The 21,348-nt window shown below is 37.4% G+C and overlaps 1 protein-coding gene across 1 annotated transcript; it reads right to left on the bottom strand.

The window, feature by feature from the left end:
* Window positions 1-4,191: 4,191 nt before the first annotated feature.
* On the bottom strand, window positions 4,192-7,700 carry LOC133294990 (zinc finger protein GAI-ASSOCIATED FACTOR 1-like). Its single transcript, XM_061493767.1, has 3 exons — window positions 7,496-7,700; window positions 6,485-6,881; window positions 4,192-5,173 (listed from the first exon to the last, which is right to left on the bottom strand). Exons 1-3 carry the CDS (start codon window positions 7,698-7,700, stop codon window positions 4,192-4,194), a joined length of 1,584 nt encoding a protein of 527 aa, XP_061349751.1.
* Window positions 7,701-21,348: the final 13,648 nt, after the last annotated feature.

The raw sequence follows: 21,348 nt of genomic DNA on the forward strand, positions 1-21,348 counted from the left end.
GTGTGATGTGCAAAAATGTAATGGTACATTTAGTGAAGGAATATATGTATGTATGTATAAGAGAATGTAGGAGTTCTATGGTTAAAGAATTCCTAGGTTGTGAAAATGCCACTTTGAGGCTTATGTGCTTAAATTGTGGAACCTTGAAAAATCATGAATATGTTAATGAATCTTGGATTAGAGGTGTGTGATAAGCTTGAATTTGATGGACTAAAGTATTGGAATCATGAAGTTGACATGATTTCCTTTATGTGACTCTTAGCCATTTACAAAGGAAGTATGTTTTTAGAGTGCTTGTTTGTGCTAATGAGCACTTATACGGTCTAAGGACTATATGATTAGATGTTTAAATCTTTGGTTGGGTTAGATAAAAAACAAAATGAATAAGTTCATTATTTGGGCCTTATATGTGTTTATGGGCATTTTCAAAGCAAGTATCTGCTAGGAGTTACTGTTTTACAAAGCGAGCATACTTTTATGCGTGGAATAATATTCTAAAGTGTATGGACTTTCGCTTTGGTGAAATAAAAAAGAAAATAAGGTAGTTCCTTTGTATAGCCTTAAAATGAGTTTCAACCATTTTCAAAGGAGGTATATGTTCGGAGATATTGTTTCGCAAAGTGAGAACATTTATATGCGTAAAATAATTTATATAGGTGGCTAAGCTTGGGTTTAGGCACTAGACAAAGAAAAATCTTATAGCTCCTTTGTAATGGGCATTCTGCCTTAAATTAGGAAAAATAGGCTTTTAGGTGCTAAGAGGAGTAATGAGTGTTCTAAAGGCCTTTTGAGACTATCCTAAGACTAAGTGAATATGTGAAATTTTGTGGGATTTGTTGAACAAAGAACCACCCACTCATGGCTTAACATGATTAAGTAAAAAGAAAATAAACAATGAAGTGTGTGTCTTGTATATTTACATGGCAATATATTATTCTATTGAGTTTTGTGTTGAATTCCTTCTCTAGGTGTGCCTAGGGACTATGAACGTGTGGACTCTCGGGGAGCAAGATAAGTAGCTTGTGCTACAAGTAAGCAAATTGGTAAAGCTTCAAAAGATAAGCTCTATGTTTATGGGGTTCGCTCCTACTTTGTGTTCCGCCATAGTGTACGGATTGTGGTCAGGTGGTATGATATGTATGAGATATATGATATAGATGCATTCATATAGAGCTATATGATGATGTGATATGATATATTTTGATGTGTTTACTCTGATATGATTTGATGTGTTTACTTTAATATGATTTGATGTATTTACTTTGATATGTTTTGATGTGATTTCTGTAATGACCTCTGGCTATTGATTTGTTTATGCACTGATGTCCGCTTGGGGTCCTCCCTTGGGAATGACTGTGTATATATATGTTATATGTTGAGTTCCACTTGGGGTCTTCCTTTGGAAACATGTGCACTGATTTTTGCTTGGGGTCCTCCCTTGGGATTGATTGTGTACACCTCTGTTATATGATTATCTTTGGCCATTGATCCTATGTGCACTGATGTCTGCTTGGGGTTATCCCTCGGGACTGACTGTGTACATATCTGATATGTTTTTGGTTCCGCTTGGGGTACTCCCTTGGGAACACTTACGTTGACTTCCGCTTGGGGTCATCCCTTAGGAATGACTACGTACGTCTTTGATATGATATGTTTTGTCCGAAGTGATTATGGTAATGTTTTAGTTATGATATTTGTTACGTGCGTTGATTTTCGCTTGGGATCCTCCGTTGGGAGATACTGCGTGCATCTTTGATAAGATATGTGTATATGCTTGTTCAGTTATGATAATTGCTTATATGATATTTTGTATATTATGTATCTAACTGTCATGTAGGAAGTGAGCCAAGGTATGGAGAGTTTTCCATAAACCTGGAGTTTACTAGAGATTCGTCTCTAACCCCGTTTGGGGATATGATTTCAGGAACACAGTTAATTGAAGAGCCCTCACGGGACAAGGACACTACCCGTGGCTAGAGGTACTAGTATGAGGATATGGAGTTCTGGGTAGCCGGAGGCTACTATTTATTTTAGAAGTATTTTTGGAGAATATATATTGTTGTATAGTGTTTTATTCATTTTGTGATCATGATGTTTAATCCATTATACAATATATGGTCCGTATATGTTTTGTACATGTGTTCATATTTGATGCATGTACATTTGTATATTCAGATATGTGCATGTGCTGAAATATGTATGCTGTTAGACATAGTGGCACAGAGACAAGTTATGCATGCGCCCATGGATGGGTATATTGTCCTGTATAGATATCTGGTATTTCTGAAATCATATATGGTATAAACTGTTTACCAGGAACCCTTGAGAGTGGGATTGGAAAATCCCACTTGTCCAATTTACAGAGGTTGCTCTGCCCGATTTTCGTCTTTGTCAAATAAGAACTAAATAAGGAGAAGTATGCAATGTGAGATATCATGTGAAAAAAGATTAAAGTAAAAGAAAAAGTTAGCTCGCATTTTCGTAAGTTAAGTCTTCCGCTGTTTCTGTTTGTATCATATGTATGTTAATTGAACCGGCTCGAGATGGGGATGTTACACGGGACACGATACGATACAATATTTTAACATGTTAATTCTAAAAAATATTATATTTCGATACATTAGGATACGTTTTGATATTAAATAATATTTTTAATTTATGTAGTGCATATTATATTTAATATTCCATAGTTTAAAAAAAATGAATCTAAACTTATAGGAAAATAATTTTATTATATTGTAGGAAAATAATTATCTCATGTAGTAGAAATAAAATTATAAGTGAGATCCACAGATGAGAAGAGAGAAAAAATAAGAGTGCGACCCACCCTGCTTTTGTATATGTAGGAAATTTAATTTTTTTATGTAACATAAGAGAAATATAACCCAAACTCATAATACCCATCAATTTTACAAAAAAAAATATAAGATATCAAAATATTTATATTAAACTCAATAAAATAAAAATTCTAATCCAATGAATATAAATATGTGCATCATAGAGTTGGATTAAAGACTTTGAATTATGGTTTGCTTGGTTCCAATTAGTTGAATTTGTGGTTGAACTTAGGGGTGTAAATGGGCTGGGCTGGGCTTTGGCCATCCTGGCCCAAGCCTACGTCAAAAAAAATTCAGCCTATCTGGCCTACTGGCCTATTAAAGGCTTTATTTGTAGGCCAAGCTCGGCCCATTTTCAAAAATAAGAAAGCCCGACATGGCCTACAGGCCTTGTAGGCCTCCCACTATATATACTAAGCAAAAAAAATAATTGTATAGAGCAAAGAAAGCTCCATTCATGCATGCACTAATACAAGGCATCATCTAGCGTGAACAAAAAGCTGAGATTGAAGGAGAATGCGACACCTCAGCTAATTTTCGAAAGTCTTTTTTACTCATAAGAAAAAAATGACAAACAAGAAAGAGTCAACATACTACCTCAGCTCTAGAATGTATATCATAGAGGAATAGAGTCAAAGAAATGGGAAAAATATGAAAAATACAATTACTGGATGCTGAAATAAAGTCTACAAGAGAATGTCATTCATTTAAAAATCTTTAAATCACCATCAAGACAAGGGAAAGAAGAGTATTATTGAAAGATTTTCATCAGCAACATCATAATCCAGCAAGGTACCCATTGCTCTATGGTATTAAGCTGCAACAGCATGTAAAATTTGGAGACATTAGACAAGTTTTCCTTTCATAGAATAAAATAGCACAAAAAGTAAGAGATATTAGTATTTGGTACTTTGTGTCTTTGCCACATAAAATAAATATTATTTTATTTTAATAAATTAAATAGGCCAGCCTACAAGGCTGTAGGCCGGACTTGACAAAATTGGCCTATGGCCTATTTATTAAAAAAGCTTTTTTATAAGCCTAAGCCTACTCTATTTTTCTGAAAGGCCGGGCCTGAGCTGGGCTCAATGTAGGCCGGGCCGAAGGCTGGGCTGGGCCAGCCTGGCCCATTTACACCCTACTTGAACTAATGTTAAATTGTGGCTCAGTTCAATGTAATAATGTTTGAAGTTTAAAACATTCTTTCACGTTAAAATCAATCCACACTCTGTTTGGTGTACAATTACAGACAATATGCTTAAAAGTTTCACAAACTCATTTAAACAGAACATTTTTTTTCTTTTTCAGTCTAAACTGAACATTCTCTAGTGTCCCAAATGGGTTTCTCCATAGCTCAATCTCCATGTGGAAGGTGGTTGTGAAAGTGATTCATGACTTGCAAACTCTGGTGGGTGAATGCTTCTAACTCCAATCTTTGTTGTTGTTGTTTCTGGGGTTCAAGCAAATTTGGTGCCCTTGAAGTTGAAGCCCCAACCCCCAAGAAGTCATGAACCTTGGAGCTAGTACCAAACTCTTGTTCCACATTCTTCATCAATCCTATGTTGCTGTCACTTCCCGTGAACATTGGACTGAACATTCCCATATCATTCATTGTTGAAACGGTAGTGTTAGAATCAAACATTAGTGATATGTCTTGTTGTCCTTTCTGAAATAATTGGTTATTGGTGAAGGCTCCAACACCACTAACCCCAGCCATGTGAGATTGGTCAGGGTGTGGATTAAAGTGGTCATAGGAAGAAGAATTAAGCTGTTGTATAGCAACAGAATATGGTGGTCTAGGGGAAGAGACATGGTTAGGAGAAGCAATGCTATTAACAAAGCTTTTATGCATCATGGGAGAGTTAATGCTATTGCTTGCAGTGGCACCCATTTGTGCTGCTTTCTGTAATAAAGCTGTTGCTGACATGTGAGCTGAGCCAGAAATTAGGCCACCGTTTTTGCTGTCTTGGAAGTAATTGAAACCAATGGAGTTGTTGGAACTGAGTTGAAGGTTGGAAGAAGATGGAGACATGTTTTTTGGACCACCAAAAAGTGTGCCTGAAGTGGTAGAGAACATGCCCCCACCCATGCTTATGGACTTGAATGGACTTGGGACAAGTTCTTGGGTGAGGTTTCTGAGTGTGTTCTTTGGGTCGTAGTTGCTGAATTCTGATACAGTGTTGGAACTTGTGCTTAGAGGCATTGTTGACATAACATCCGGCATTTCATTTTGTAGCAAGTTTGGTGTCATGCCACTCGTTAATCCCTGGTTCACTCGGTTGTTTACTTCAGTTAATGCGTCACAAAATGCTCTGTGTGTGATGAAACTATCTCTCCTGCACCATTCAGATAAATGTGTTGTGACCTTAAATTTAATAGCTCTTGTACTCGCAATTATAGCTCCACCTAAATTTTAACACCAAAAAGTGGATCCCCCTCAACTCAAATGTTGTCATGTCAGCAATTATTCTCTATTGTTTAAAATTTCACCGTAAAAAATTGTTTATCTTTTTTAAATTTTAATAGGAGAGTACTTATTTAATGTTCATATTACAATATCATGAAATTTTAACACAAGAAAATTCATTCCATTGTTGTAATATATATTTTGTAGAATTGCAAATGTAACAGCATGATGTTCCTCGAAGTTCAACTTTTATTAAGAGCTATATAAAGAAGCGAGGTTTATAGGAAATTAAGAATGAAACCACACCACATGAATAGTGTTATGGAATATTTCCATATCCTAACCACCTATCCAAGGATCTTTTAAAGGATAACTACCTAATTATCCTAACAATATAAAACAGTAAGACTGCTAAGGATAGAGTCCCTTTCCCAACAGAAAGGAAGTTAAATCCTACTATAACTGAGAGATCTACACAAGCCCAAGAGGTAACCCTTATAAATAAGAGGTTAAAAACCCCATGTACATACTCTGAACTCATTTACTACTTCTGCCCACACTGTGCACACACCCACGTCTCGGCTATAAGCCTATTGCTTGTGCGCAGTGATGGGGATATTGGCTATAAGCCAACCAAGATACCTATCCATAAGATATCTTTGAGCGCATACCTTGAGGTATCATTATACGGTTCAATACAACCGAACAAATAGTATATGGAAATAATTAGTAAACGTTAGTATATATAATTTTTATGAGCACAAACTGCTATGAAGCATATTCTAATTAAAAATACGGGACGTGATTAAATTTCTTCCGGTTTCTCTGCAACAAGCAATGTCAATATATATATATATATATATATATATATATATATATATATATGAGGCATGATCCTTTGACACCGGTGTCAAAGGAAAAGTTTGACACCTCATCTGAGAACCGTTAGATTAAAAAAAATCAATGGTGTCACATGCTTACAAATCAGAATCGTTGATTTTTTTTAATCTAACAGCTCTCAGATGAGGTGTCAAACTTTTTTTTTGATACCGGTGTCAAAGGATCCTGTCTTTTATATATATATATATATATATATATATATATATATGAACCAAATAAATGAGCATAATTAATATCCAACTCTCTGAAACTGAGCCCTCATGCAATTGACTTTTGACCCCAAATCATGCAAACGTTTGTAATTAAACTTACATCAGGTTGATTTTTTTTAAAATTTTACCTTGAAAATATGGTTCCACAATCACATTTGTATTCCCTGGTACCACAGGTTTTCTGGTGGGCCTTCCAATCAGATTGGACTGCATATCTTTTAGAGCACTTGTCACATTTCCACTTCTTCTCACCATGTTTTCTGCTGTAATGTTTTTTAATCCCAGTGAGGTCTCCTAATGCACGAGCTGGGTTATGATGCACGCATGATGGCTCAGGACACACATAGACCCGTTTCACCACCTCAGTGGTTGCTCTTTGCTTCAGTTTCCATGGAAGATTGTGACCTCTACGGTGCAACTGAAGGTTTTGGTCCCTCTGAAACCCTTTGTTGCAGATCTCACACACGAATCTATTTGTTGCCATTAATGTGGTTGGTGATAAAGCAATAACTTCAGCATTCGGATCTGTTACATAAAATTCATCCATTAACTGGACTTTGCCAAAAAAAATATATTAATAATGATTATGTATTAATTATTATATATTTTACTATCTATAGGATTAATCCAGCTTTTTGAAAATAAGGGAAAAGACTCAGCAGATTAACCATTATGGAAGAGTAAGAGGATGCATATAATTCGAATGATCAGGAAATTTACTGTTATTATTTCATGTTGCTTTCTTTGTAACTTGTATAGGTCCCAACAGTTATAGAAACAAAGTCAGTAATAGTAAGTTTGATAAAGCAACAGTTGTTCACTATTTTAATATTATCACTAATTGAAACAGCTACCAAACTTTCTACCGAACTATAATTCAAACCTTTTAGCTTGCAAAAGAACTACCTAGAGTTTGACCAAGGTCTAGCTAGTATATACACACCATTATCATTTGAAAGCAAAATTGAACTAACTTGGAAAAAGCACTTGGACACTTCTTTAGTTTCTAGTTTCCTTAATTAATCACACCATCAGTTATTGAAACTGAATATATATAAAACATAATTAAAATCCCAACTTTTTGGGCTTTAATTATGTTTTATAGAGGAAAAACTGAAGCTCATGGATGGGATATTTGCCTGGGGTTCCTGGAAGGTTTCTTTTCTTCTTTGTTCCCTGTTGTTGTTGTTGATTAGTGGAGTTAGTGCTGTTGCAAGCACCAGAAGGTCCTGAACTTGAGCCATGTGGTAGATTTTGTAGTTGTTGCTGCTCGTTTTCTTCATAAACTTCTTCCCCAGTGTTTGCTGAGGAGAAACTTCCTTCATCACCTGAAATATTTGACATTTGAAATAAAAAAGACTGTAAAAAAGTTAATAGAAGCTTCTCTGTGTCTTTCTTTTCTTCTTGTTGGTGATGGACCTCACTAAAATCCGGGGCTTGGTTTGGTAAACTCTGAGCAAAGAAACTTCTCTTGCACTAAAGAAAGACAAAAACCGAGGGAGTTTTTCTTGGTTTCTGTTGAGGAATTAGAAAGCTATTGTTGCTATGATAGTAACATTGGGAGCTGTTCTTCTTTGGCCTTATATATAAATATATATAATACCCATATGAAGACAACTACTAGGCGATTGCACCTAGCTTCTTGGTATAATGGTAATATCCTAAGCAACAATCAATTTCTCTTTTCTACATTTCTCTCTGCTTCTACCTGTAATTCTTAGTTTCTTAGATCAAGTAATTTTACACCTGAAATACTATTTACTTTAGTTATACCAACAAGTTAATTATTTGATTAATATGTCTAATGTGTTTTTTTTTTAACAAAAAAAAAATGACATTAACTAATAATTAACTCATCTGTGTACGTAACCAAGTATAAATAAGGTGTATGATTTAAAGTTTGTAGAAATATCATAATTGTTCTTACATATATGCACTTACTGTACGAGCCATTTTTATTCTAAATGTGTGACTGATGACTGAGTACTATTTGTGCCTTGAAACACAGCTTCAGCATAAGATATTATTTTCCTACTCCAAATATTTAGTGCTGTTTTCTTCAAACAAATTATGCTACTTTGAACAGATAGTATTTGGTTTCTTTTTAAAGAAAATTAAATTTCAGATTCCTGGCATAATGGACTTTTAAATAATTTCTGAACTTTAGGGGAAAATTAAAAATACCTTGTACCGAAAATTAAAAATTTAGAAAAATTAATTCAGTTTTTTAAGAATCCTACAAAATACCTTGTATCAAATGTTCCCTTAGTTAATTTCTGAACGTAAACTGAAAACCAAAGGTAGGCGCGCAGGTATATAAATTAAATAATTGTGTTGGACAGTTTATTAAATCTGTAATTTGTGCACTCAATTCTTTTTAAAAAGTCAATTAACATATAATAAAAGAAAGAATAAAGAAAAAAAAATTCTATTCTTCGGTGTAATTTACCGGGTATAGAGGTCAGACTTTAATTTCTTGCATTTTCGGAAATGCTTAACTACTCTTTTTCCCCCTTTTATGAGGTACATAAATAAACTATCAATTCTTAGCTTTGAGAATTGTGTCAGGATGTTTATTTTATTTTCATTTTTCCCTTTTCCTTTTCCTTTCAAATTAAAACAGATCCTTAATTTGGTCACTAGCTTTCACATCTTTTGTACATCACAATACCATACATATATACCATTGTGTTGGAGCTTCCTAAAATATGGTTAACTGCAGCCTACATGTTAAGAGTTAATTAATGTTAAAGATTTATTTGTATAAAATTAAGAGAAAGTGACTTGTCATAGCCGACTCTTTGCGTCTCATTTGATCCAAACATCGAAGAAAACAAGCCAAATAAATATCTTCATACAAAAAACGGATAAAGTAGAGGGTTGCTACCGAGTTAACCTAGATCATGTTTACTTTTATGGCCACAGCGAAATTTACTAAGAGCATCCTATGACCTCCTTAATATTCCATAGTTTCAATGTGATGGGTACATGGAAAACTGGTAGAAAGGCATAATATGAGCTTCTTTTTTTCTAACTTTTAAATGCGTATGCACACACAGACTAGACTATGCATATATATCCAAATATTAGAAGAGTTGTGATAACTACTAGAACTCACAGATTATAAAGGGTTAGTACACTATGGGCTTTAATTAAAATTAAAAATTATTAATGATCTTCTCGAGAGCTAAATGTTTTTTTTTTCTATTTTTTTCTTTTCTAAACCTTGTTGGAAACTGACAAAAGTTACCATGTTAATTACGCGATTAAAGAGAGAATATTAAGATTGCGTGGAAAGTCTCAAGTCAATTCGTTCACATTTTTGTTGCGGGGTTTCACAGATTTTTTTTTTTGAAGTTAATAAAGGGGTTATTGAGAATTGATGGAAGAAGTCGTAATCGATCCCATAGAAAAGTTATCTTATGTCCTTTGTTTATGTTTAGTTTTGCTGCTAACATAAACTTAATGTAATGTAAAAATAAATAAATAAATGAACTAGGAGACATCAACTAGAATGTCAAACATGAGCTAAGCTTCAATTTATCATTTTTCCATCTCAAACTAGTAATAAAATCGACGAAAAGGACCTCGTAGAATTTATCGATACAGACATCGATATATTTGATGAAGCATGCATACTTACATCAATGTAAGGACAGAAGCTTGCCAACTCTTTATCAGTTATATCCCACATATTTCTTTATTAAATTAATCTAAACCCTACTCACATTATGACATTCCACAGAATTTTGGTTTTCTAATTATTAATTGATCTGATTGCTAATTGACACAGACAAAGGAGCTCTATAGATGAAACCAACGCAGGGGACAACCATGGATTATTCTTTCCCATGAGCATATCTTACGGTTCTTCGACTAGTTGTGTTTTGTTTTATCCAAGGACAAGATTAATATATATATATATATATATATATATATATATATTGATATGAAAATGTTTCGACTAGGTGAATAATGTACTTGAAAGAAAAAAATTATTTGGTCGCTTATCAAGCCTGCATGGAGTTTTCCGAGTTGAAAAAATTAATAACGATTATTTTCATTCATAAACCAATATGTGTCGGTGTAGCAACAATTTAAGATCTCCAGGGAAGAATAGGTAGACGAGGAGAAGAAATGGAACGTGAGGAGAGAGAGAGAAGGTGAATCAACTTCTGCTTACTATTACCCTAAATCAAAGTCATCATATAGTGCCCTATTACTAATGGGCCACCAATCCAAAATAAGACTACCGTAACTCAAAAGTTATAAAATGACATAATAAAGCTGATAGTTACTAGAACCCCATATCCTCAACTAGTCTCATAGTCTTCTAAATAGGTGGGTTGCTTGCGGGCCCGTTTAGCCTTCTCCTCTAAAGCTTGAATTGGGCTTACCTCCAAACATGCATCCGTTACAATCCCCTGTTCTTTAAAATTATCCTCGTCCTCGAGGATGTGAGCTGCTTGCGGTTCAATAGGAAGCGAGTGATGGTGAAGCGGTCCAATGATATTGTGGGAACGGATGGGTAAGTCATTTAAAGTGGTGATGGGATGTATCTGGCACGGCTGTGGTGGGGACACGCAAAAGTTGTCTTGGGAAGAAGGATTAGGCAGAGGGGCATTTATTGGGGGATTGGTAGCTGAGGGGGTGGTGAGAGCGTTGGGTTTAATCAGGCTTTGGTCTGCAGTTTGGATGTGTGTCTGTATAGTCTGTGGTGCTAGAGAGGGAGTAGGATTCTGAAGTGTGATGAAATCCCTCACCATACCCGAAACTTCCTTCAAGCCACTTGAGTCATTGTTTTCCAAGTGTGCTGGGTTAGCTTGAGTGCCTGCTGTAAAAATCCAGTCCTCATCTTCCCACGTGCTGTCTGTCGGTGGTAACCCTTGCCACTGAACGAGGACTTGGTTGACCCTTGTTCCTTTCCGCCATATTTCCCGGTTACCTACAACTGCTGCTGGGGTATGAGCCAATGGCATATCCCGGGAGGACTCAGGCAAGGCATGGATCTGATACTTCCGGTCAGATTTGAAGGGTCTCAAAAGCGAGACATGGAAAACAGGGTGAATCCGAGCCAAAGGTGGTAACTTTAGACGGTAAGCCACCGGACCCAGACGTTCAGCTACCTCAAATGGTCCATAAAACCGTAAGGCGAGTTTTTGGGAGGAACGGCGGTGCACGGATAGCTGACGATAAGGCTGGAGTCGGAGTAAGACTTGTTCCCCAACGGTAAAAATTCTGTCTTTTCTCTTCTTATCGGCTTGAGTTTTCATATGCGTTTGGGCTCTGAGCAAATTTTCTTTGACTGTTGCGAGGATGGACGCTCGTGAAGACAAGACGTCATCTACCGCCTCGTTGGAAGAAGAGCCCAAAGTGTAGGATAAGAGGTTTGGTGGTGGTCGTCCAAACGTTATCTCATATGGAGTCATGCCCGTTGAACTATTGAAAGCTGTATTGTGGTGATACTCTGCCCAAGCCAGATATCGTGACCAAGAAGAGGGATGGTCAAAGGTAAATGCTCTTAAAAACTGTTCTACACATCTATTCACTCTTTCAGTTTGACCATCCGATTGAGGATGATAGGCTGAACTGAAACACAATGTGGTTCCTTGCAGGGTGAAGAGTGTAGTCCAGAATTTACTGAGAAACAGAGGATCACGATCCGAAATAATAGACCGTGGCAGACCATGTATTTTCCCCACTGTGTCCCAAAACACCTGAGCGATTTTCGTAGCTGTGTATCGGAGGGGCAAAGCTGCAAAGTGTGCTCCTTTGGACAACCTATCCACAATGACCAAAATTGCTGTAAAGCCGTGTGAGGGTGGTAGGTGAGTAATAAAATCCATACTCAAATCAGTCCAGGTCTCTTCTGGTGGTTTGATGGGTGTTAGCAAACCGTATGGAGAGTAGTTGGGAGGTTTGATTTTTTTAACAGATTTCATAGTCGGCCACATACTGACGTATTGTTTTTCTCATTCCCTTCCAGGTGAAATTTTGGGCAATCCTCTGCAGAGTACCAGTGAGGCCAGAATGACCCCCTTGTACTGAAGTATGGAGATCATGTAATAAATGAGGGATGATGGACGACGCAGCTGGCAACACAATTCTATTGCGAAAGAACAACAACCCCTCTTTATTTTTCCAATGATTCCATTTTGCTGGCTCTGTTTGTAATTCTGTTAATATTGTAGCACAATATGGGTCTTGTTGTAATTCTTGTAGGAGTAGGGATTTGTAATCACTAGTTGGACCACTCAAAGCAGCCAGATGAGGAGTGGTTGAATCAGAAACCCCTTCTGGATGTCTGGATAAAGCATCGGCCACAATATTGGCTTTACCAGATTTGTATGTAATAGTGTAATCAAAGCCCAGTAGCTTTGACAGGAACGATTGTTGTTCCGGGGTTTGGATAACTTGATTCATAAGGTTATGCAAGCTTTTGTGATCTGTGCGGATGGTGAACGGTACTCCCAACAGGTACTGTCTCCATTTGGCTACTACAGATGTGATTGCAAACATCTCACGTATGTATGTGGATTTTGTGCGCATAGAGGGTGCCAATTTCTTGCTATAGAACGCAATTGGGTGATTGTTTTGTAACAAAACTGCACCAACTCCAATTCCTGAGGCGTCTGTCTCCACAATAAAGGGTTCCTTAAAATTGGGCAATGTTAATATTGGCGTGTCTGTCATCGAAGATTTGAGCTTGACAAAGGCATCTGATGCCGCTGATGACCAGCGGAACCCATCTTTTGTTAGGAGGTCTGTTAATGGTGCTGCAATGGAAGCATAATGTCGGATAAACCGACGATAATACCCGGAAAGGCCTAAGAAGGCTCTAACTTGAGTTGCAGATTGGGGAATAGGCCACTTCTGAATCGCTTGAGTTTTGCTGGGATCAGGTGCTACGCCTTCACCAGAAATAATATGTCCTAAAAATTGAAGTGATGGTTGGGCAAACAGACATTTGGACAACTTTGCGAACAAAGAATTTTCCCTTAAAATTAGTAAGACCTGCTGTAAATGGTTAATGTGCTCCTGGAGACAGGAACTATAAACCAAAATATCATAAAAAAAAATTACTACAAATCTGCGTAGAAATTCAGAGAAGACCTGATTCATGGTAGCCTGAAAAGTCGATGGTGCATTTGACAATCCAAAGGGCATGACCAAAAATTCGTAGTGGCCGTGATGGGTGCAAAATGCCGTTTTATGTATGTCTGTAGGATGCATCTTAATTTGGTGATATCCTGAGCGTAGATCCAGCTTTGAGAAAATTGTGGCACCATGTAATTCATCCATCAATTCATCAATTGTGGGAATTGGAAATTTATCACTCACAGTTACAGCATTTAGAGCACGATAATCAACACAGAAGCGCCAAGTCCCATCTTTTTTCTTGACCAATAGAACCGGGGAACTAAAAGCTGAGTGACTAGGACGAATTAACCCATTGTGCAACATCTCGGAAACCAATTTTTCTATTTCATTTTTCTGGAAGTGAGGATATCTGTATGGTCTAACTTGGACAGGCTTTGCATCAGAGATTAATTGAATTTTGTGATTGTTGGGCCGATCAGGGGGTAAGGAAGATGGAGTTGCAAAGACATCCCTATATTGGTCCAATAATTGCTGAACATCTGGATTCTGATCCACACTTGTAAGAGGTGGTAAGGTCGCTGTCGTAGGTGTAGTCACAACAGATAAGCACATGAGACATGAATCCAGGGACTTTTGTGTTAACAATTTTTGCAATTGTGAGGAAGTAATTAAACTGGCAGCAATGCGTTGGTCACCATGTAGGCTGACATGTTTCCCTTGGTGCGTAAAGCCCATTGTCATGTTGTGGTAATCTGTCAGAATAGGTCCTAATGTAGCCAACCATTGAACACCTAACACAATATCAGCTCCTTGTAATTCCAAAACAAACAAATCCAATGGAAATTTGTTACATTGAATATTTAAAGGAACAGATTGGCACATAGCTGAACAGGTTAAGGAATCGCCATTCCCCACTTGTACCTTAAATTGTGGAACAGCTAACAGAGTTAAATGCAAATGAGTAGCTACTCTCGGTGTAATGAAATTATGTGTGCTCCCTCCATCAATTAAAATTTGGATGGATTGGCCAAAGATAGAACCAGTTAAACGGAATGATTTCGAAGAATAAGTACCAACTAAGGCATTGAAACTTATCTTCGGGGTATCATTGTGTTCTTCCAATTGTAGTTCAGGTTCCGTGGGATCTGGGACTATGGGATCTGGGGGCTCATCCTCTTCTGGGCCTTCCAAAAACAATAGGGAAGCCCGTGCTTTGCATTTATGTCCATAAACGAATTTTTCATCACAATTGAAACAAAGATTTTTTTCTCTCCTTACTTGCATCTCAGCTGGAGATAAACGGCGAATAGGGATAGCGGGTATTGGTTTAGGTTGAATGGTGGATGTGAGGCCCAATGGAGTAGTGATTTTGGGTGGTGACAAAAACTGGTGTTGGGAAGTGGGAGTAGTGGTTGTGGGCTGTCGAGCAAGCCAAGGCCGCATGGGTTTCTCGTCAAATTGCTGGTCCTCAAAAACTTTGGCTAAGGCTAATGCTTCATGCCAATCCGTAGGGCGTTGAGTGAGCACTGAACGACGGATGCGAGGTTTGAGTCCTGAAATAAAAAGACCACGTTTCATAGTGGCTGATAAACCAGGAACCTTACTGGCAGCAGCTTCAAATGTAGATTGGTAATCAATAACCAAACCCTGTTGTTGTAACTTAGCTAGGGCACCAATGGGTTCATCAAATTCAGAAGGGCCAAACCGTCTGTGTAACGCTGTGATAAATGAAGCCCAAGTTGGGAGTAAACCCTCATCACTAAGACCCCTAAACCAGCAAGCCGCGGGATCGTCCAAATGGAACGACACAATTAGTAATCGTTCTTCATCACCAATTTGATAATACTGACAATATTTGTCCACAGAAAAAAGCCAAGAGGTTGGGTCACCCGAAGAAAATCTGGGAAAAATGAGTTTAAATGGACGTTGTTTGCCCAGATCTGAACTGCTAGCGTTAGACTTTGACCCCGGGCCAGAACCAAGTAGACCAGAATGAGCGTAACCACCAGAATGTTGCCCATCAAGTATACGCTGTAATGCTAGCTTGATTTGAGTCTGAGACTCCTGTAACTGAGTGTTGGACTCTTGTAGGTCCAAATGTTGTTGTTCACGTACTAATTCAGCTGAACGCAATTGCTGTTCCAGCATGTCTAAGCGGTGAGTTTGTTGTTCCAATGTCTCCAGTCGTTGAGTTACATCCCGCATCCGAGTGTTTTCAGCCATGGTATGGGAGGTTGAATCAGCAACGAGAGCACCAAATGTAGCAACAATTTAAGATCTCCAGGGAAGAATAGGTAGACGAGGAGAAGAAAGGGAATGTGAGGAGAGAGAGAATAAGGAGAGAGAAGGTGAATCAACTTCTGCTTACTATTACCCTAAATCAAAGTCATCATATAGTGCCCTATTACTAATGGGCCACCAATCCAAAATAAGACTACCGTAACTCAAAAGTTATAAAATGACATAATAAAGCTGATAGTTACTAGAACCCCATATCCTCAACTAGTCTCATAGTCTTTTAAATAGGTGGGCTGCTTGCGGGTCCGTTTAGCCTTATCCTCTAAAGCTTGAATTGGGCTTACCTCCAAACATGCATCTGTTACAGTTGAGCTTCCTCCTTGAATGCTAAGCCTAAGTCTATTGAGGGATTTTCTAAAAATCTTGAACCCTATATTACATTTCCTCTATATATTCATTAATTGTGGATGGAGGCTAGGTAAGATAATTTGAGAGACTCTTGAGTGACACTTGAGAGATTTGTGTTTGAGAACATCTCTAGAGAGAGATTGAGTGAAACATCTCTAGGGTATCATCATTGTTGGAGAGGTTGAGTGAACCACCACTTTGGTGAAGGTTGATTCTTTGTATCCATTATTATCATAGTGGACGTTAGAATTGTACTAGGTCCCGTAAGTTTTTACTTCTTTATTGAAGAAAGTTTTCGCATGTTAAAATCTGCTTGTGTTCTCTTTCTTTTTCTCCTCTGTATTTTTTGTTTTTTTCGCTGTGCTACACAATCTGGTGATTAAGACCACTACTAGAAAAGTCTAAATTTTCGACGGAAATTTTCAACGGAAAGTATTCCGTCAAAATTAAACATGGAAATTTCAACAAAAAATGTATTTCGTCGACAATTTTCGACGAAAATTATATTCCGTCGAATATTTTGTAGAGAGAAATTTTTTTAAAAAAATCTAAAATATTTTGACGGAATTTATTTTCCGTCGAAAATCATTACGACAATTTTCGACGGAATTCCATTGATTTTCCGTCGAAAATTTTCGACGAAATCAATTTTTCGTCGAAAATCATTACAACAATTTTCGACGGAATTCCATTGATTTTCCGTCGAAAATTTTCGACGGAATCCGTTTTTCGTCGAAAACCATTACAACAATTTTTGACGGAATTCCATAGATTTTCCGTCGAAAATTTTCAACGGAATCTTTTTTCCGTCGAAAACGAATACAACAATTTTCGACAGAATTCCATTGTTTTTCCGTCGAAAATTTCCGTCAAATTTTTCAACGGAATTTTTAATTCCGTTGAAAAATGTTATCAACGAAGAGAAATTCGACGACTTGAATCCGTCAAAAATTCTGTCGAAAAATCCATTTTCGACGAAATTTTCACCATTTTTGACGGAAAAATTCTTTCGAAAAAATTGACTTTTCTAATAGTGGACCAAGTTCATATTGCCGAGATTCGAGATCTAGATCTTGTTAATTGACTTCCACAAGAAGACTATAGAAATCGAGTTGATGGAACCTCAACAATAAGAAGTGTCTTATCTGGTTGTCCTGCACACGATAAACACATGATTTGGATTTGAATTTAAGATTTTTCGTTATAAATGTTAGGGTCTGTCCTAATCTAAGATAGAGTATGCAAATAAAGTTAAATGTGTACATGAAGACCCTGTAATTATAATCGAAATGTGGGAATAATCCTTAGCCCAACATCATGAGACCATGGAGTATTAGCAAGGAGGTTTGTTATTTTTATTATTTTATTATTTTCTGAATTGTGGAGCTATTTAAGTAGTGAATAGTTATTTGAGTTTTAATTTTCCTAAAAAATAAGTCATATCTATTAGTGAGGTAAACCTTTGGAACTTGGGTTTTAATCCCCTGTGTGCTCCACCATACCTAGTGGAAGGTTGTGGTTGGATTTTGTGCCTTTTGACATGGTGTGAATATGTATGTTCATGCATTATTGCTTGATTGTGTGACATGCTTGGAGTATGTTGTGTGTGAAATTTTGTGATCTTTGGCCAGTAGATGTGTGTGATTTGGACTTCCGCTGGAGATATCCTTTGGGGATTCCGGTCGGGTTTTGCCGTGGGGCCGACTTTGGGAGCGGCACCAGGATGATCCAAACGTGGGACTTTCGCTGGATAGGGCTCATGAGGAGTTCCAGTTGGGTTTTGCCATAGGGTCGTCTCATCCATGGGAGAGGCACCAGGAAGCTTCCCGGGAGTTATATGATGGGGTCCTTGAACGGAATCCTTATGTGGATGTTCTTGGATTTGTGCCCAGTTGTTTGTGATTTTGGATGTTATGCATTTTACATTATGTTATTGTTCCACATTGAGTGAGCCATGGGGTGGAGTGATCCTCTAGTACCCTTGGTTTACTGAGATATATTTGTATATCTCACCCCGCGTTTGGAGACATCATTTCAGGTCATGTTGAGCATGGTGGATCTTCGGGCAAAAGGCCCGCTGTAACACCCCCTATATATCCGGTATGTTATCATATCATCGTATTAAGCTGCGCTTAATTAAAAATGTGAAATATCTTTTTCTTTTCAATTATGATGTCATTAATCATTACGAACTTGCTTACTTAATCATTTAATAAAACATTGCCTGTATGTAAATTGCAAAAGACAGCTAACTGAAATACCTCATTACTTAAATAGCAGATATAAGTCTCTAGTCACGGACCTACAACACGTAGACCAGACAACCCTGATAGTTTATACAACTCAGCTAAACTTAAACATAACAGAAATCAAAGTGGCATGGACAAACCACATGCTCACCCAAATAAGGCACAAGCCCAACAACAGTTTCAACAACAACAACATACTAAAAGCAAGCTAAAAACATAACATCAGCAGATATATCCAGCATCCAAACATGTCAGCATATAAACAACAATAATCATCAACTAAGCTCCGGCCTCCTGCCACTAGAGGCATCAGCCCCCAAGTTACCTGAACCTGAAATAAGCGTCCACAAACGTGGGGTGAGATCTCTAAACAAGAAATCTCAGTAAGACAAGGGGTCCTCACAGATCTTCCACCCCAAGCTCACTTACATGTGCAATATAAGTTCAAAAGCAGTTTATCAACATTATTTCCAAAATAGTGCAAAATGGCAGATAATCATGTCATGTGTGTCAATGCTATAATCTACTGTCCAGAGAAATACAGGAATACGTCTATTACCCACACAGTACGCGCCCTGACGTACCTACCCTTAGGATCATATCCCATCGGGTGAACACCACATACATATCATAAGCATTTGCACTTAACAGCTCAAAAGCATTTCAAATATCAAAGCATGTAACACAGCATGCATATAACCATACCCCCATGGGACATAGTGGAACCAACAATGGCTAAACCGAGGACACGAAAGCTTACTTTGCAGGCTAACAATCCAAGCCAAGAGTCCAACCAATGCTCAAAGTCCAAACACAACAGAATCACAATATGATTTGGACCGGCAATCATATCAATAAACATAGCTCTTAAGCATAAACATAAAGACAACGCTTCTCTTTTACGTTTCATGTATTTAGGCTCCTCATAAAGCCTCAAGCCCTTAATCACTTAGATTCTGACTTAGTTAATTATTATAGAAGTTCAACTTCCTCAAACTAGGGTCCACAAACCCCCAATAGCCTTTTGTATGAACAGTGCAACTATTGTTCTTCGAAAACCCAGAATATCCGGATATATGTCAGGGGCATATTCGGATATCAATATCCAGATACCATATCCGGATATTTCGCGACAGAATGCAGTTCTGCATTTCGCGAGATATCCCTCGCAAAGGTGGTTCATTTCATGCATACAGAAGCTCATACATGCGATTTAAGGTGTGTTTAACATTACCCAATGTTAAGTTATCAACTTTAATCCATTACATGCATCAAGGTTCCATTTTAAACCATCAAAACTCATGATCAAGGTAGGTGACACTTACCCAAGCTCAAAACAGAGCAACAATGGCTTTTGGAGCTCAGCACTCAGCCTCTACAGTTCTGACTTCACAAAGGCACGAAAATACCAAGCAAGCAAGGTTTTTTCTTCACAAAGATTGCTTCTTGGAGTACCAACCACCAAGAAAAGGCTTCCACAACCCAAGCAAAAGAAATCAGCCCCAAAACCCTCCCAAGATAGTGCTCACAACTCAGAAAAGGAGCACTTTTCACACTAACAAGACCAAAGCTCACTCAACAATGGTGTTTCGGTGAAGGTTTCATGAAGAAAGGTGGCTCCTTGGCTCACAAAGATGGAGAGGAAGGTGGCAAGGGTGGCTGACTTCAAAGGCTCCAGAAAATGCTACGTAAAGGTGCACAAAATGACCTAGGATCATGTGCCACTAGGTATATATAATCACTTAAGTCTTAGTCGCACTGTATTAGCGCTAATTGTTACGCTTAGCAATTTAATCCCAAACTTAGGATTCTGAACCTACTCATTTTTCTAAGATTTATCATATTTTTATTTTATTTTTCGCAGCACCTTTCGGGTACGCACTTTTCCATAGCCAGTATCAGTTCTGGCACCAGTTCTCATTATTTTAACTTGAAACTTGAAATCACAGTCCTACATATTATTCTAGGAATATTCATGCACTTATCATAATTTTCTAGGATACTTCATCGGTACGCATTTATACCGACTAGCAGAACCGGTATCTGCACTTTTCGTCAGAAAAGCGACTTTCAACATTATTACTCACTTACTATAATTATTTAAGTCTCATAATAATTATTAGGGTCAACTATGGAATTATTTCCTAATTTCACATAATTAATTAATTAACTTCCTTAATTAACGGTGCAGGTTCTTACACCCGCTTAGTGGAGGAGTTAAGCATGAGGTGCATTTGGAGGGCATAACATATTGGAGGATTCCATTTGATGCACATTGCATAGTGTTTAATATTTTGGACTTTTTTTTTTTTTGGACATTACAGGAAATCGAACCGCACTAATATTTTGGACTATAAATATGCCCCTTGTTATATTGTCATCTTGTGAGCATGAGACTTGTCCATGGCCACACATTTTGTGTTTAGAGGCATTGGGAGAATTATGATGTAAATTGGTCATATAATGTTTAAATGGCTTTGGAATTAGGAGTTATTGTAATTGAGACATTGTGTAATGAATATGCATGATGGAAGGGCCTAGAGTCTATATTAACACTTGAACATGTGTTATATTAAGTAGTAAGGTGTCAAGGGTAGATCACCTCACCCATTTTGTGAGTTAAAAGCTGATATCTGTCATTTTTACAGTAGGGTAATCGATTACCTTCCTTTGGTAATCGATTACTTGAAACAGGGGACGCAAATTTGAGCTACTGTGTTCAAAGTAATCGATTACCTTGACATAGGTAATCGATTACCTAGTTCAATAATCGATTATCTATGTCTAGGTAATCGATTACCAAAAATAGGGGAGCCTAAAATTGGCTATTGTCTCATTCTGGAGCCTTTGGTAATCGATTACCATTGTTGGGTAATCGATTACCATTGTGTAAAATTTTGAAAATGTGTTTTCTGAAATCTAAAATCAATGTTATTGCTTAGAGAGATGATAATTAGTATATTTTATGCTTCCGCGAGTTTTGCATTTACAATTAC

This window comes from Gastrolobium bilobum, unplaced genomic scaffold, assembly GCF_033153095.1.
Source record: "Gastrolobium bilobum isolate Gb01-03AN ecotype WA unplaced genomic scaffold, APGP_CSIRO_Gbil_v1 utg42518, whole genome shotgun sequence".
In the NCBI taxonomy this organism is placed as follows: domain Eukaryota; kingdom Viridiplantae; phylum Streptophyta; class Magnoliopsida; order Fabales; family Fabaceae; genus Gastrolobium; species Gastrolobium bilobum.